General features: G+C 37.4%; 1 protein-coding gene across 1 annotated transcript; it reads left to right on the top strand.

Annotated features, from left to right (window-relative positions):
• Positions 1-4,856: 4,856 nt before the first annotated feature.
• On the top strand, positions 4,857-17,111 carry LOC140768082 (4-coumarate--CoA ligase-like 5). The gene is made up of 6 exons (XM_073108174.1): positions 4,857-5,969; positions 7,624-7,813; positions 13,946-14,091; positions 14,761-14,828; positions 16,202-16,304; positions 16,618-17,111. Exons 1-6 carry the CDS (start codon positions 4,956-4,958, stop codon positions 16,741-16,743), a joined length of 1,647 nt encoding a protein of 548 aa, XP_072964275.1. The 5' UTR covers positions 4,857-4,955; the 3' UTR covers positions 16,744-17,111.
• Positions 17,112-19,614: the final 2,503 nt, after the last annotated feature.

Here is a 19,614-nt window from a genome sequence, read left to right as displayed (position 1 = left end):
TGTTAGATGAACTGCTCTCACTAAGACTAACCTTTCTGTTGGGCAAGTCAACTTGGCTCATGTCCGAGTTACACTTCAAGACACCAGACGAGTTATTGACTAAATTAGCCCTCCCAAACTCGCTTTTTTACACGTCTGGCTCACTTCAAAGATACTAGACTAGAGTTTTTTGACCAAATTAGCCCGTCTAAATATTTCTTTCACCGGTCTAGATAAAGTATGTCTTGAGAACCGTTGACACAGTTGACTAACTTTCAAATATAAGTTCCTAAATTTTAAATCCTTTTTAAATATTACCTAAGTGTGGAAGAGAAATTTTGATATAAGTGGATCAATAATTTATATTTGGAAGTCGTTTTACATAAAAAAAATTCTCTAAAATTTGGCAAATTGTTGTAAAGAATTTTAAATTTCCATGTAAGTCGATAAATTAAATCAACAATATTTTTAAAACTCACTTATTGGCATATAGTCTTATATTTAAGTTTAGAAATGAATTAGATATGTAGAAAAAAAAAATTAAAGGGTAGACTTAAAATAATTAAAGTCTATGTGATTACGTGAGTTGGGAAATCGCTAACTAGAACTAGAATTATTAAATATAACTTAATTTAAAATATTATAAAATTTTTAATTCTATTTAGAAAATTGTTAAATATGATAAAGAATATTTCCATATAAATTGCTTTCCGATTCAAGGACTTCAAAATATTAATGACTTATATTTAGAAATTGTTATCCTAATTAGTAATTTTTTTAACTCACTTAATCTTGTATTTAAGTTTCGAGATGAATTAGATAAATAATAAAAATATTTGGCATATTTAAAATAGCTAAGACCTCCACTTCGTCCTACCAACTTTTTTTTTTATAAAAATTAATTAAACACGCTATGTTTTTTGGGTTATTTGAAGTGTAAATTCACTTAGTTTTCAATTTGGCGAGCTAGGGTCTTTTTTTATTTCCCTTGCATTTGAAGCTTTCTTCTTATATTTTTTCCAACTTTGTCATTTCTATCATTTAATGCATCATTAAATATTGATATGATACTATAAGAGAGAGAAATGCCTCCATACTCTTCTTCTTCTTCCTTTTCTTTTGTTGCTGCTCCTTGTTTTTCTTTGTTCTTCTTCTTTCGTATTTAAACTATAAAATTCTAATTTAGTATGATTTTAGAAAAATATTTAGAAGATAATTATTTGACATCCAAATATTATAAAATCAATTGGATAAAATCGATGACATCATGATCTATAATATTTGTATTCAGAGTTTCTTCATATTATGAATTTATTTGTGGCAAAAAAACTAATTCCTAGTTTAAATATAAAGTTACGAATTTAGGTTAAAATTTCATACTTAAACGCAGAATTTCGTACATAAACACAGAATTTTAATTCTGCACAATTTCAGAAAAATATCTAAAAGATAATTATCTGACGTTTAAAATTAGTGGAATTATGATCTACAACTTTTGTATTTGGAGTTTCTTAAGATTATAAATATATCTATGACGAAACAAATAATTCCTAGATAAATATGAAATTTTGAATTACAGTCCAAATGTCGTGCTTAAACGTAGAATTTTGTATATAAACACATAATTTTAATTCTGCACAGTTTTGAAAAAAAATATTCAAAAGATAATTATCTGATGTTAAAAAATTATGAAACTAACCAGATAAAATCGTTGACATCATAATCTACAACTTTTGTGTTCATAGTTTCTTCATATTATGAATCTATTTGTGTCGAAATGAATAATTTCTTAGTTTACAAAATTCTATGTTATAATTTACATAGAAACAAATAATCATGCTGAGTCATGTCTTTTATTATTTAACTAATCATATTTATTTCACCACTATTTTAAAATAATCTTTTACTTTATTAATTAAAGAGCAATTATAAATACTTGCATAGAGAAAAAAAAATAATGATTAAGGAATGAAAGAAGAAGAAGCAATAACAAAAAAGAAGTAGAAGAAAATAATAAAATATATTAATAACTTTCACAAATATAATAATAACTTTTATTAATTGTTTTTCCTTCTTCTTCTTCTTTATTATTGTTTTTTCCTCTTCTATCTTTTAGTTATTCTCTTTTGTTTTATATAAGTCACTCTTCTTCTTTTCATGCTGCTTCTACTTCTTCTTCTTCTTTATTTTTTTCTTTTCTATTATTGTTTATTTATTTCTCTTCCCTTTTTTTTATCTTTTAATCTTTTTCTCACACAAGTCTCGTTATTTAATTAATATAGTAAGAGATAATTATAAATAGTTTAAATAAATAAAAATAGTTAATCAATGTTTCAAAAATAGAACTTCATATATATTACAAATAAATTACAATATCTATGTGAAAAATTGTGAATTATTATGTGAATATCATACTTAAACTACAAATTTCGTACTTAAATTATGAATTTTTCGTTCCGCTGTAGATAGATTTTGAATATGAAGAACCTCAAAATATAAAAGTTTTAGATTATGATGTTATGAATTTTATCCAATTAATTTTATTATTTCTAGACATCAAATGATTATCTTTTGAAAAATTTTGAAAACCGTACAAAACTAAAATTTCATAGTTTAAGTACAGAATTTGTATTTAAACTATGAATTTCATACTTAAATCATGAAATTATGTCAGTAATTCATAATTTTTGCATTTAAGTACAAAATTTTGTTTGTAATCATAATTTAATATTAAAATTAGAAGCCATTCGTTCCACCTCAAATAAATTCTTAATCTGAAAAAACTTTAAATACAAAATTGTAGATCATGATTATCTTTTGAATCTATCTTCTTGAAACTGTGCAAAACTAAAATTTCATAGTTAAAGTACGAAATTTGTACCTAAATTATGAATTTTATACTTAATCTACGAAATTTTATACCTAGTTTGACAAAACTAATATCTTACATATTTAATCATTGAAATTTACATAAAAATAAATAATAATCATCTAGAGTTATGTTTTTAGAAATTTAATTAATCCTAATTATATCACAACTATCTCTTATTTTATTAATTAAAGAGCAATTAAAAAACTTGTATAGGAAAAAAATTAAGATATAGAAAAAGGAGTAAAAGAAGAAGAAAATAGAAAGAAAATTAGCAGGAGCATAATACGATTCGATCCATATTGGCTCCACGCGTGACATTGGGTTCATGGAAGTGAGCTTATTTATCTAGTTGAGTATGTAGAAGCAATAAAATCAATTTTTGTCAGGGTGCGTTCGAATGCAAGGACAATGTTCGAACGTGGTGGTTTGAACGCCTACATCACATTTGCATCGACAGAGGATGGAAATGGCGCATTCGAACAGAAACGGGCATGTTTGAACGCGGCCGTTTAAATGCTTACATTACATTCACATCGACAAAGAGCGAAAATTCCGCGTTCGAACGCATCGCGGCAAAATTGTGGATTTTGTTAGAGATTTGTAGGGTTGTTTGGAGTGTTTAAGTTAATCAAGGAGTTCTTAGGGAGAGACTCTATATATATGTGGAGAAAACCCTAATTGAGGTCTTATCTTGTTATTGGAATTAACTTTGACCTTTATCTCCTTCTCTACTTGTCTCTAATCATTGGCGTCCTCTCCCGCCTCCCTTATTCCACCGTCTGAGTCTTTGGTCGGCATCTTCTAGCCTCTATCCCCTCATTTTCACAACAACTTTCTCCCTTTACACCAAAAACTAACCCTAGCACCCATCTAGCCATTGGAGGGCTATCAAGCTAGGATCTAAGTTTCAGAATCGTTGCGAATTGGATTAGACTAGTTCATAACATCTAGTATCAGAGCCAACTTTCCTTGGACCACTATGGCTACCACAAGATCCAATGCGGCTAAGCAAGTAAGTGATCAAGGTGTGGAGACGGATTGCGTGGCTATATCAAGATCTCCATCCCCTCAGAGTTATCGAGGACGGACAGAAGGCCTACCTGATCTTGCGCAAACCCTAGCACTTATGGCACAAACATTGTTGGAAATCAAAGCCACCATTGCTGATAGGAATGAATACCCTCCAAGACGTACCCCTGAGTGTCATCGAAGACACGAGGAACCTCTCTTACCTAGAGAGGGGAACCGACGAGGATCGATCATGGAGGCACCTTGGCGACAGCACGACAAACTACACGAGCGCCACACCGACTTACCTCTCTTCCACTTGAGGGAACCTATGGCCCCACATCTAGAGGAGCCTTGGGATGAGTGGGAGGAACTCTCTCATCAGCCAAGGGTCCAACAACAAGAGCCGCTTTGCCAAGGATATGAGAACAAGCGCGACCAAATGCTACAACTTTGCACCATTCGAATCGATTTTCCTAAGTTCAGCGGTAGAGACTCGTTGGTTTGAATTTATAGGGTGGAGCAATTCTTCACATATCAAGGGACACTTAATCATCAAAATGTGTTATTGGCCTCATTCCACTTTGAAGACGTAGTGGTGAGATGGTATCAAGCAACGCATCGCGCAAGCCCCTTTGCCATTTGGGAGGAGTTCGCTGATGCGCTTTGTGTGCGTTTCGGACTTTCGGACTATGAAGACCATCAAGCCATCTTGACGAAACTAATCCAAAAGACTTCTGTAAGAGCTTATCAAAAGGAGTTTGAAAAGGACAAGCAATAGAGTGCACTTAACACAGCTTCCTCGGATATCGTGAATCCCCACTTGGAGGACACACAATATTAAATATTTTTAATTATTTATCAACCTGTCCCTATAAGAACCGTCTATACGTTACTATCCAACCGTCGTTCAAACGAAGTCCAACTATCCTTAATACTGCGGAATAATATGGGAATGGAATTTAATAATTGCACTCCTCTCGTCATTTAACTTTGTCCACCATTCTACTCCTCCATCGTCATTACTACTACCTCTTCTTCGCTCCGCATCTCAATCCCCCAAACCCTAGCCCTACCTAGATCATACGAGAACACAATGCCGTCCGTCGACTCCCGGAGTGGCTTCTGCCTTGAGATGAAGACCTTCCACAGCCTCCGCCCGCCAACCTCTCTCCCGCCAGAATCCCTCCCTATCTCTGCCGCCGCCTTCTCCTTCTCCCTCCTCCCCTCCCCTCTCCCCTCCAACCCCGCCCTCATCGACTCCGCCACCGGCGCTTCCATTTCCTTCACCGACCTCATCTCGCAAACCCGCTCCCTCGCCGCGGCCCTCGCCGGCGGCGGCCTCGTCTACCCTGGCGATGTCGCCTTCGTCGTCGCCCCCTCCCGTCTCGACATCCCCGTCCTCTACCTGGCCCTCCTCTCCCTCGGCGTCGTCGTCTCCCCTGTCAACCCCGCCTCCACGGCCTCCGAGATCGCCCACCAGATCAGCATTTCCAACCCCTCCGTCGCCTTCGCCACCACCGCCGCCGCTTCGAAGATCCCTTCGCACGTCAAAACCCTTATCCTGGACTTCCCATCCTTCCGGTCTCTCCTCTCCGACCCCTCGCCGCCGTCTCCGCCGTCTCCGGAGATCCGGCAATCGCACGCCGCGGCGATACTCTACTCCTCCGGAACCACGGGGAGGGTCAAGGGAGTCGTTATCACCCACCGCAACTTCATCGCCCTCATCGCCGGCAGCCACGTCGGCCGGGAGCAGCTCTTGAAAGCGGCGGAGGAGGCCGGCGAGCCCATGGCCCCGGGGGCGGGGCTGTTCACGATACCGCTCTTCCACATGTACGGGTTCTTCATGCTTCTAAGAGCGGTGGCGGGGGGGGAGACGACGGTGCTCATGGAGAGGTTCGAGTTCGGGGCGATGCTGAGTGCGGTGGAGAAGTATAGTGTTACGTTCATGCCGGCGGCGCCGCCGCTGGTGGTAGCGATGACGAAGTCCGGCGAGGTGGTCGACCGTGATCTCTCGTCCTTGCGGATCGTCAGGGTCGGCGGCGCGCCGCTCGGCCGTGAGCTGGCGGAGCTGTTCCGCGCGCAGTTTCCCCGAGTCGAGATCGTCCAGGTGAGCACCCGGATCCGGTATGGGATCCATCTCTTTTATTGGACTTTTGCCCTTTTTAGCCAATGTCTAGAATAACAAGAATCTTTATTTGAGAATATTTGTCTGTTATTTCCGAATAGCTAAATAGCACAGTAAACATATTCTAGAATATAAATACTATTTATTAAAATTATATATTAACCCAATTACTATTTTATCTTTAATTTAACTATAACTTATCTTAAATATCTTATTATAATTTATCACTATCTCTTATTTTTTATGCAAACAGCTTATTATAATTTAGTATTCATCTCTCTCCCTTACCATGATTTATCACTCCTATTTACTTTTTCACTTCTCCTATCATATTTTTATTTTACACTAAATAAATAAAATTCAACTTTGGATGGCATAAACATCAATAATTTAATGTTTCATAAAAATAAGCACATTTAAAAAAGTATTATTATTATTATTATTAAATATTATTTTAATTGTATATACCGAATATAAGAATATTACAATACTCTTAATAATATAATATTTTTGTTATCAATTATTTTATTTTAAAATTATTTTTATATGTACTAAACATCAAAAAGATTATAGTAATAAACTAATATTTTATCGAATTAAATATTTACTCATAAATAGTAATATATTTACTATTTTAACTATGTATTAGTCTAATTGAATATTTCTTTCTTTAAATAAAAATATAAAAAAAATTTAGAAAAAATTAATATAATATTATTAATAATCTCATGTTTTAAGCAAAAATAAAAAATACTTTTTTGTAGAATAAAAATTTATTTTCTTCACTGTAAACTATTATAATATTGAAAAAAATATTTGTATGGTATGAAAAATACCATACCATTGCATATACTGAGCCAATTGCATTACATATGTAAATATAGCATTGCATTAGTATTGCCTTACATGTGTATTGCATACTAATCAACCTAGTTGTGCAAAGTGAGCTAATTGCATTGCATATGTACTATTTTACATGTGTATTGCATACCTATTGGCTTAGCTATGCATATCAAGCTAACTACATTGCGTAAGTACCGTCTAACATGTGTATTGCATACCTATCGACCTAGTTATGCATACCTAGCTAACTGTATTACATATGTAAATATAGCATTGCATAAGTACCGCCTTACATGTGGATTGCATATCTATCGGCCTAGCTGTACATATTGAGTTAATTATATTACATATGTAAATATAACATTGCATAAGTACCACCCTACATGTGTATTACATCCATTGCATACATAGAATATATCATCTATTCTATCAATTTACTTTAAATCAAATCAAAGGGTATTTCAATAATTTTTCTTTCTTTTATCTTCACCTTTTAGCACATAAAACATAATTATTATACTCTTATTTTAAAATACAAGTAAACATAGAAATAATAATTCTTAGAAGAAATTCTTCATTTTGGTAATAACAATTTCTATTTGTTATTCTGACTTCACCTCTATTCCTAATGTGAACAAGGCCTTAGTATATTTAAATAAAAAATTTATTATTCTGAGGCTAGGTCACGAGGATTCTATGATAAGATCAATCTACTGAACTATTAATAGCTATATGCAAAAAGATTCTTTTTTTGTTGTAGTTTTTTAAGGCGAGTATATTCATTGTGATATAGGCATATGGCTTGACGGAGTCGGCCGGGATTGCTGAGGCGACGATAAGGTCAGAGGAGTCGCAGGTCTATGGGTCGGTGGGGAGAATATCATCCAACCTGAAGGCAAAGATAGTGGACCCCACCTCCGGGGAGGCGTTGTGCCCGAGGCAGCGGGGGGAGCTTTGGATTCGTGGACCAACCATCATGAAGGGTAATCTCATCTTTCACAACTCAAATAAAATAATGAGCACGTGTTCTTGATCCGATGCCCCCACTCAAGGATTGTTAGCTAATCAATGCCAAGTACTAAGATGCAGCAAATTTTTGCATTAAAACCAGCAGGGGTCCCTCAATTTAGTGCCTTAACGATCATTAACCACAAAGTGAGCAACCTCTTGAGCTACCAAGATGTTATCAGTAATGTTTCTTCCTATAATAAAAGCTTATTCTTCTGGACTAACAAGCGAAGAAAGGAGAGGTTTGAGCCTACTCACTAGAATCTGTGATAATCTTGTAAGCTACAATACAAAGGGAAATAGGTTGATAATCCTTCACCTAAGTAGAGTTGACTTTTTTGGGAACTAAAATGATGAAGGTATCTGCCCACCGATGTGGTAGAATCACTTGATAAAAAAATTGAGACACAGCTACAAATAGACTGATGCTTGAAATGGACTGGTACTTGATGCAGATGTTCGTTTGAATTCTATCCGAACCTAGTGTCTGCCCACGAGAGAGACTACATAGGGCCTTGCGGATCTCTTCAAAGTAACCGGCCTCATCAACTTGTCAGTTGCATCCAATGAGATGACCGAAAGGGAAGGCCATCCCATATGTTGACCGTCTCCAGCATCATTTGGACCCCATAGAGTACGAAATCCACAAATGCCCTCCTTACATTTTTATGACTCTGAACCTAACGATCAATCTCCACTAAAATACCGGGGACTCGATTCCTTCTACTTTGAAGGGATGCAATAAGATGAAAGAAGCTTGTGTTCCTTCTGTCGCCCTTCTGCACCCATTTAATTCTCGATCTTTGAAGTCATTTGATATTCAACTGTCTACTAAGATCTGATTTGAGATTGTATATATACTTTAAATGAATCACCCCATCATCCGACAACCTTCCTTGAGCATCCAGGCCCTTAAGCTGCTCTACTTGGCCCTAGCTAATTTGAGATAGGAGTCCAAATTTCCAATGGCTTTTTTACTCCATTCTTCGATAAGAAAAGACATGCATAAGGTTTTTGTTCGCTCCCCTATTCTAGACCTCCTCCACAATGCGATCACAATCTTCATATGTAAGTCATAGAAGTTTAAACCTTAACGATTTAGTTTGAAGATGAAGTTTGTGAGGAACTAAAAAGATTAGGGGAGCGTGGTCTAAAGTTGATCTCACGATTGCTAACTTTGTTAGGGGGGTGAGCCCAAGCTGGGCTAAGTTGACTAGTACAGGATCTAGTTTGATCCACATCCGATTAGGCTCGAGTTGATCATTGCATCAAGTAAAGGGCTGGCCTTCAAAACCAATATCACATAGACCACAATCCTCTAAGCAAACCTTGAATGTTGTAGCCTTTGACCCAAGCACCACCGGTCCACTCCACCTCTTCTACTCTACATTCAGAATGATTTTTAATTTCCAGCTACCACTCATGGAAGGTCCGATTGAGCCATGGTGCATAACTTTACCTACAACCTTCTTTCATCATAAATCTTGTTACTAGCATAAACAATTGATATAATTCAAGTTTAGTCATTGGGGGGAGTAATGACATGTGAGTAGCATATCTAGAGATAGCCACCACGTCCACCCACCTAAAGGTAGTCTTCACAGTAGAAGAATACCACCAAAAAACCCCACAGCAGGGACTAAAAATGACCGGCATCTTCCCAACACCTTAGCCACCTTCCTTGCCTTATCCTAATTCCCATGAGTCTCCACCAGCAATGTTACCAAGCTTCAAGCTTTGTTTAGATCCCTATATCGATCAAGAACCTCCTTTTTGAGAGCTCCTATACAATTCCATATTATTAATTTAAACATTAAAAACAAAATAAAAATAGGGAAGAATATATCTCATTCAATCTGTCCCCCTTTTAGGAGCGGATGAATGATTCCTAACCAATTGGTCATACCCAGAACTAGGCTCCACCATGTCAGCTTCCATGTCTATCGAGCTTTCGCCAATTAGTTGTCCCTTCTGGATGACCATCAAAGCCCGATTAAGATCTAGATTCACCTCTATGGTAGTTTGTTAGCCAGAGCTTGCATGAGTGCTAATTTGAGCTTATTAACCACTGTTTCAAGGTGGGACAAGGGCTTGCCTCCTTCTTCATCCCCAGTCCAGATCGACTACTGGCGAGATCATCATTGCACATCCCATCTAGGTATTATGCTTCGAAGTTTCCGTTTAAGGATTTTGATTTAATAATTTTGACGTAGGCTGACCTCGAGTTCCCATGTGGTCCAATCCTCAATCTAATGGAAATCCCATTATTGTAAATTGCTTCCTTCTTAGAAGAAGCACATTCACATTGTACAGGCTTGGCTTCGCCCACCCCTTTAGTCTACTTAGGGAGTGAAGATTGTACTGACGAGTCATCTATTTGAGTTGTGGGGTTTGCCACTTATGTAGCCTTTCCTTTGTTTATCTTTATAATTTGAGCTTTAGTCCCTTCTTGGTCTTTTTTCCCTACTTTGGAGGCCTATGGGGTAGATTGTTCCTTTGCCATTTCTTTTGTTCGTAACTTTATAGTTGCTTGTAGAACGACATTCGGGTGGGAACAATCACACAGGCTTAGGTTGTCGACGTGGCCCGCAACGGTTCGCACCTGGAATTGAGTGGCAAATAGGCTTAGTCGTTCCACATCCGATTAGGGTGCATCGTCGACTCCTATCCACTTTCCTCTTGACAATTTCAATTGGCTCTCTTTTCAAAGTCCTTTTTATCTTTTCCATGTGGTACTTGTTCGCTATCAGTCTCTTCCCCGTATTTAGCATTGGACGGAGTCTATCGTCCGATTGGGACTGCATTCCCGAACAACCTTTCCCATCATTTCTAGATGGGTCCTGCTTTTTTTGTACTTGGATGCTTAGCCTTATCTTGATAGTAGGTGTGTTGGATCTAGCCTTTGACCCACCACCATTTGGCTTCGGTTCAGCTAGACCTTCATTTACATTGCTCTCTATTAGTCGAGGCCTTGCTATACACATCTCCTCGAGTAGCCGCTGACTTGGTCTCACATTGGCCGGCCATTCTAACCCCATTAGTTGTGGGTTTTGATGCACATGGATGACCATCTTTCTTTGTCTTCCTCTACATAGTGTCCTAAGGACCATAGGTAAACTTGCATTCTATTGGCTCCTCTGATGAGTCGGGCCTTAAGCTTTGGATCGCAATATTTTGCTGCCGGTACCTCTTGCTCATCAACCTTCTCCTCCCCCCTCCTAGAGGTACATTTGTCCGCTCTATGCCTAACCAAACCACAGAGGAAACAAAAGAGTGGTATGTTTTCATTCACCATCTTTTGATCACTTTTATTTTCTTTCGGACCTAATTGTACTGAATTTTTTCAGAGGTTTTTTTGAGGTCGATATCAACACACTAGCATATATATTTCTGGTATGATTTAGCGTAGTTTTATCCACCCTCAGAGGCTTGTTGAAATATGTTGCTACGGGAATTAAAGATTTAGCTCCCAATATTCCTTAGGAAGATTATGTAACTGTATCAACACCGGTGCAGTAGTAAAAGCTTTTGGCAATGGTCTAAAATTATTTCTTCATGGAATGAGATTTAGCCCCCTCCCAAATAGGGCTATCAAAAAAGCCTGTGGGATCGTGAGACTTATGGGCTCAACTCCTTAAAAGCCTGCCTTGAGCTTGGTTTGAGCTCTAAATGAGCCAAGCTGAGCCAACATTTTAGGCTTGAAAGAAGCCGAGCCAAGCTAGCACAGGCTCGCTTAGATCCAACGGTTAGTATGATCTCTATAAATAAAAGAAAAAACCCTACTCTAACCTTCATCTCCCCAAACCCATCGGTGCTAGACTCCCCAGACCCCAAACCCTCTCCGTCGAAACATAAAACCTATCTTCACCATCTAATCGGTCACTACTCACTACCGAAACTCAAAAGTTGTCTCCACTGCTCAAGCATCTTCATTGGAGCCACATCGAGCTTCCTCATTAGAGCCACAGTAGGGCATGACGTTCAAGGATGGAAGCCCATCTCATTAGAGCTGCTTTGCTTTGGCCACGACAGAAGCCTTTGCGGGGCTGCGGCGCAAGCTCTCCCTGCCACAGGTGAGGGCTTTTTCCGACGAGGCTAAAATGAAGACTAACAATGCCGATGCCTTCCTCCTCCTCCACCACCTCATCGATGCCCGGCCCCAAATCCTCCCTGGTGAGTCGAGTTGTTGACTCATCAAACTAGAAAATAAGCCGAGCCGAGCTTATTTTTTAGCTCAAATCGAGCTCGAGCCTAGGTGAGACTTTCTATCACTCGAGCTTAAGCCGAGCTGGGCCCAACTCGTTTAAGCTAGGCTCATTTACATCCCCGCTCCCAAGGATGGTCCAAAGACCATTATTGAGCACATAGTTCATGTCATCTTCCTTCTCAAAATGGAAGACATACAATCCTTCAGACCTATATGGTACTAGGAAGCCTTCTATCCCATTCCATAACGAGCCAAGATGCCTTTCAACCTAACAATAGGAATTGCCTAATTCAGAAACTGGCCAAATAAAGACAATTTCCATTTGGCTCGGCATCTGTCGAGCATTTCTTTTTCTAGGATTATACAGTCCTCTGTTTGCTCTTTTAGCTTGGCCAAGATTTCTTCCGATATATGTCCATTTGAGGAAGACGCCCTAGATGCTTCAACAGCAACATACACCCTGGTTTTGCGAGGAACATCACTACTTGAGTTTGCTAGTTTGGAGGAGAAAGTTGCTCTCCGGAGATGCGCATCGTCACCCACCTCTGGCTCCGGCTCTGGAGGGGTTTTCCCTTCCGTTACTTTCTATTTTCACTAAATGGTGAGGCTTTAATTTCAAGCGAGTTGTGAGGCACGACATCCTACTTATTAGAAGTAGTGTGCAGTAGCCTCATGTGCAGAAGATTTCTATCTTCAAGTTAAGATTTGCTTGAATGAGTAGATGATTGATGCCGAAAGCTTGCCTTTTCTCTTTCTTTGAGCACTGTTACTTATTTTATTGCTGAAGTATTTGAAACAAACTGCGATTAGACTTCGAGTGGACAGCAGATTTGCTTTCTTCTTCAGTTAGTCGGAATAATAGTCTGAAAGGTTGTCAGAGAGTAAGAACATACATAATAACCAAAAGCTACCATGTAAAGTAGCCACCTCATCCTACCAATCTAATAATTTTGTTAAGATGTAGTGTTGATTCTATAAATTTCACTTGCTGTATGTGCCATCATTCTTTCATTTAGGCAGTTGTAACATCAACTAATTTATAAATAATATTTGGCGTTTGCTGCATCGAGTATTTGATCTGTCATCATGGGAGATGAAGGATTACTGTGTTTGTCTACCTTATAATAGGTGATATACAGTACTCCAGTGAACTAAATTATGATGCAAACAATGGCATCACATTCTCGAATAAAAATAAGTGGCTCGAAAGAAAGGATCTTGTGATCTAGATGTTCCCTTATAAGCTCTGTATTAGCTTGGCATAACAAGCCAGTGAATTAATTTTTGACAAATTCCATTTTTAGGTTAGCAAAATTGCCTGTTTCTTATTTTAGGGAAGATTTGTTTTTCTTATATTTTTTTATTTATAAAACTAGAGATTCAATATTGTTTGTCCAATGTGATTGGTTCAATTTACACTAGGGTTTTCTGAATCTAAGTCAACTCTCTACTTTTTCCAAGTGTTTGCCTTTTTGTCAAATTAGAGTCTTGAATCTTATTACAGCCTAAATATGATAATGTAGGCCTGCCGTCATTGTATTTTAGTTTCCTATTTAATAAGTTCAAGAATTTTTCTCAAATTTCTAGCATTCGTGTTTTAAAAGTTGACATTTGATCTGGTATACAATAGAATCAATAAATTAGAGAAGATTTTGGTCCAGTATTTCCTCTGCGACTAGATGGATTTAAACTTTTATTTCATCTTCCTTGACGCTTCCTTGCATCATAAATTCAAGACGAACTTGTGAAGTTTGATGCATCTATTTCTTTGTTTGATTCTTTCTTGTAGCTACTCTAATTCTACCTATATTGATGTATCAACCACTATTACAGTGCATAATTTATGTTATGTAGCTTTTCCTTGATTCTTTAATTAAGATATAAGAAGTTATCCTTGCAGGTTATGTAGGTGATGATGAGGCAACCAAATCTACCTTGGATTCAGAAGGCTGGTTAAAAACAGGGGATCTTTGCTACTTTGATGAGGATGGATTCCTTTTTATAGTTGATAGGTTAAAAGAGTTGATCAAGTACAAGGCGTATCAGGTATTAAAAGTTTAGTTTGAGAACTATGAAACATGAATACTCCATTTGGGATGCCATACGTGTATTCTATATGTATCAGATATCAATACACTTTCAATACAACTCTGATAAGTATCAGATGGGTTCACAGCATAATGTTGTATCTACTCGTTAATCCTTTTAACTAACCATTAAGGGTTAGATAGAATATAATTGGACAGCCTTTTGATCCTTCTCATGTTAATTGAATTGAGAGGAGCAAAACCCTAACCTCCGTTTTTCTCTCTCACGCTTTAATGGTGAAAAGTTTGTGGTACTCCTCTTCGATGGCACAAGGGTTGCGGTATCCTCCCTATGACTTATTGGCAATATGAATTGCTTATAGTGGATTGAATGATATACTCTTTTTTTTAATCATTATATTGGTTGATAATAGATTGCAAATATATTGTTGTATTAAATTATTTATTGACATATCCTTGCCATTTTTGTATCCTGTATTTTTTTAAGGATTTGCCATAAGTGAACAATTACTATAAGGATTTTACCATATCCTCATATCCATATTCTAATATATCTATATCTCATATTCATATCAGTGCTTCGCAGTTTGAGAATTATGAACTCTTTATTTAAATTTAAGTTCCTCAAAACCACAGTTATTGCATATACTAACTGTCCCAAGTTCAGGTGCCTCCTGCTGAATTAGAGCATATTCTTCAATCACATCCAGAAATTGCTGATGCTGCTGTCATACCGTACGTATCCACAATGAAATAAACTTCTGATTATCTGTGTCTTTTTTATTACTTTCATATGGTGCTTTATGTGATAATGCAATAAAGTGGGGAATATTTTTTTATCCTTTCATTGATGACCTTATCAAAACTTACTATTGCAGAAGAAAATGCCTATTAGTGCAATGTAAAGAAATTTCATGAGTTGCAACCATCTCAGCGTACTCTAGTTTTCCTACAAACAGTTGAATGTTCTTGAAGAGTTGACATAAACAGAGCATAATATACTAGGCTATATTGTAGAATAGTAGCTTCAAGTAATGAAAGTAGCGAGTATCAGAATTAACTAGTTCTGTTAGCACTAAAATGTATTTTAAGTATCTCATTGGTACAAAAATATAAGAAATAATGTGGAGTAGAAGTAGCTTAGTGCAGAACTTTTAAAATCAGCACTAGGTGACCCCAATTATGTGGGCCTTTTGGCAATAGTTTGTCCATGAGTGGTGCCAAAGAGTCTAGGTTGTTCATGAAGTATCATTTGTCAGAAATTCTAAATGAGATTTTGCACTATTACAATGAACACATACTTGTAGAGTTTAGGACATTAGGTGCTTCCTTTTAGGATTAGCTGTGAGTGACTTGCGCTTTGTGCATGTATATGGGATAGAGATGTAAAATTATGTGGGCAAAGGTAAACTGACCTTTGATGTCTGACTGGAAATTTACAATTTCAAGATAAATACTGTAATATTTGAATACTGTGGTGAATGCTTGGTTTAATGAGGAAGGACAAATTAACAAATATACTAGAAAGTTGTGGACTTCCTGTTCGAGTACAGGGTGAATGGATGAATGGTATGCTCACAAAGAGTTGACATTTGAAGTGGTTGCAATGAACAAATCAGTTATTGACGAATGTCATAAGATGAAATGAAGGACCTAAGAAAGCATGGAAGAGTTTGTGAGGAAGAATACTGGAAATCTTGGAATTAGATCAGAGAAGTGCATGATGGAATGAGTTGTCAGAAATCTATCAGAGTAAATTCTACTCAGTTGGAACAAGGCTTGTTATTGTAGTGAGGTCATGGTTAAGCTTGTTGGTGTTGGGCCTTTTGGCAACAGTTTTACGAGCATAAGTTAGTCCAGATGAACTGAGAGTATTGTAAACTAGTGAAGTCTTCATCAAGTTAAAACTTCTGATGAAGCATCTACTCAGAAACTGCATCTTATGACAGTCCACAAACAAGTACTATGGCCCTCAACCTATATCTAACAGTGAATCCACTAGTGTTTCTCGGATCATGACATTCTTTTAATGTTTTAAGCTGAAAGGCTTGTTCTTACTGGGAGAAAAAGGACAATTAATGATTTTGATTTCTTCTGTAATATGACAGGTATCCAGATGAAGAAGCTGGACAAATACCAATGGCATTCATAGTAAGAAAACCTAATAGCATCCTCACTGACAAACAAGTCATGGATTTTGTTGCAAAACAGGTAATATATACCAGACAATGATAATATTACCATTTGTTTTCTATTGTTCCATTTGCCAGACAATGTAAGGTCCTCTCTGCATGTTTTCTTTGGTGATTTCTGTTGAGAAAATAAATGCCAATTTAAATTTGCTTCCTTACCGTCCCATCTTCTCCACTATCATGAAAGAAGCATACTAATTATAGTGGTTTCCTAATAATTTCTTACTCAACTATATGTGGTTCTTGCTGTAGTTTTCATTACCATTATTCAAGTAGTTTGGAAGTTCTGCTAGCCAAACAATTCTTTAACAAAAGTTTCTCCTGTTCAACAGGTTGCACCATACAAGAAAATCCGACGAGTTGCCTTTGTTAGTTCGATACCAAAATCAGCTGCAGGAAAGATTTTGAGAAGGGAGCTCATAAATTATGCTACATCAATGCCTGCCTCTAAGCTTTGATTGGTATTGTTGCCCTTAATATATGTGTAATTGATTTGTTAAACAGAAAAGAATGATTAAGTATTGAATTCGAAAAGGTTATAGAGAAAAAAATAACATTTGGGGGGGAATTTATATAAAGGAGCCAATCAAACAGCACAATGGATTTTGGTTCTTCTGCATATGTGATGTGTGCCAGAGCTTGCCCTGCTGTTACTCATTAGTAACTGAAGAGATTATGTATATTGTGGTCTTATTTGCCCATTAGCAAGTGAATGTTGGAAGTTCTAAACTTATAATTTTCTTAAACTTGTAAACATTATTATTATTTTTTTACATCTGGATCTCATAGGTACTTTTACTATTTGACATAGTCTGTATGCAAAAAGCATTTTCATAAAAGTGTTCATATGTATATCTGCTCTATAGAATAGGAGATTGATAGATAAATACTGTAAAATGGTTGGCAGAAATAGAGCATTAAAATGTATTTTTCTGCTAAATTTCATGCCATTGAATGGGCGATACCAGAATGCTCTTTGTCTGGAGCCCGCATTCGAACGCCCCCATGGCCCGTTCGAACGTGCGGTACAAAAATACTGATACATGCTGAAAATTTGCTGAAATTGAATTTGAGCAAATTTCTAACAATTCTCCACCTTGACGAAGAACTCAAAACTTCAGCAAATCACTCTCCACCATCCCAAAGTGACTTAATCATCCAAAAGTTGCTCCGCTTGCAAATTTGCGTCCTAAGACACCAAACCAAACTTGGTCAATAGTGAGTGACATTGATCAAATTCAAACAATGTTGAAATTTAATTTTGGTCACTACTTTTGTCAACATATCAGTCGGATTATTGGCGGTTCCAATCTTGCAAAGTGAAATATCCTTTTCTTCCAAAATTTTTCTCACAAAATGGAAACGGACATCAACGTGCTTTGTCCTTATGTGATGAACTTGATTCTTAGCCAAACAAATTGCACTTTGGCTATCACAATGTACCTCCACCTTCTCTTGGTATACACTCAAGTCATCCGTCAGACCAAGCAACCAAATAGCATCCTTTATAGCCTCTGTCACTGCCATATACTCTATCTCGATGGTAGATAAAGCAATAGTCAACTGTAAGGTAGACCTCCAACTCACCGACTCTCTAGCAAGTGTGAAAACATATCTCGTAGTGGATCTACGCTTATCCAAATCACCTACATAGTCCGAATCCACATATCCAGTATGATGTAGACCAAATCTATCATCTTTTACAAATCTTAGTCCAACACCTACAATACTATGTATATATCTCAGAATCCATTTCACAACCTGTCAATGCCCTTTTCCTAGAGCATGCATATATCTACTAACAATACTAATGGCTTGTAAAATATCTGGCCTAGTGTACACCATTGCATACATTAAGCTTCCAAATAGAGGAGTGTTTCACCATTGGAGAAAACACTTCATTATAGTCAATCCCCTCCTTTTGAGCATACTCTTTTGCCACCAATCTAGCCTTGAATCTAACCCTGCCTTTTGATTGAGGATCATCCTTCTTGGCATATATCCACTTGCATCCAATAGCCTTCTTCCCCTTAGGGAGCTCCACCAAATCCCAAGTTTTATTTTTCTCAAGGGCCTTCATTTCATCATTCATTGCCCCTCTCCAATTTGCTTTTTCGGTGTTTTTCATAGCTTCTTTGAAGGAAGTGGGAAAGTTTTCATCAATCACCGGAAGAGCATAGGCCAACATATCAGAATAGCTGTTGGTCTTCTAATTTCTTTCCTTGGCCTTCTAACTGCTATGGAGTCTTGATCATCAGTTTCTACCACCACACTATCATCCTCTTGCAAATTAGAATCTTCCTCTTTATTTGCCCATTCTGAAGGTGTATCTTGTGGTGGACTTGAATTTGCCTCAAACTCTACCTACTGTGGAACATCTTCAGCATTGTCATCAACCGGGCTATCTGATACTTGACTTTGCTTCAGCATGGATGATTCATCAAATGTAATATCCCTGCTGATGATCAATTTCCTCAATTCTAGCCTCCAAACCCAAAATCCCTTCACCCCAGTGCTAAAGCCCAAGAAGATGCCTTCTTGACTCTAGGATCCAACTTGTTTTTCCTGACATGATAGTATGCAGGACAACCAAAAATATATAAGGAATCATAATCTGAAACGGGTTTGCCAGACCATACCTCCAATGGGCTCTTCCTATTGTTTGCAGATGAAGGTAGCCGGTTGATGAGATGCAATGCATAGTTGACTGCCTCAGCCCAAAACTCCTTGCCCAATCTAGCATTGGACAACATACACCAACCTTCTCCAATAAGGTCCGGTTTAGACGTTCTACCATGCCATTTTGCTGAGGTGTCTCTCTAATGGTGAAGTGTCTTTCAATCCCTTCTTCCTTGTATAAACTTATGAATAGATTTGAAGTGTACTCTCTATTGTTATCTGATATGAGCTTTTTTATTTTCTTGCTAGTCTGATTCTCAATCATCCTTTTCCAATTCTGAAAAATTTTAAGCACTTGGTTCTTATGGTGTATGGTGTACACCGAAGACCTTCTAGAGTAGTCATCTATAAAGATGATGAACCAGTGCTTTCCTCCCAATAAGGCCTTTCGGGTAGGCCCCCAAACATCTGTGTGAATGTAATCCAAGATCCTCTTGGTCCGGTGTATAGCAGTGGCAAATTTAACTCTAGTTTGTTTGCCCAATACACAGTGTTTGCAAAATTTCAGTTTGAGGTTCTTCACACCCTTTAGCAAACCTTGATTTGATAGGCCTGTCAAAGCTTTCTGTCCTGGGTGCCCCAACCTCATATGCCATAATCTAGAAGAGTCAGCCTCACTAACAGTGTTACTTGAGGCGGCCGCTACTCTT

Source organism: Typha angustifolia, chromosome 10, assembly GCF_048772165.1.
Source record: "Typha angustifolia cultivar Huaian chromosome 10, ASM4877216v1, whole genome shotgun sequence".
Lineage (NCBI taxonomy): Eukaryota > Viridiplantae > Streptophyta > Magnoliopsida > Poales > Typhaceae > Typha > Typha angustifolia.
This window is presented reverse-complemented; position numbering and strand designations above follow the sequence as displayed.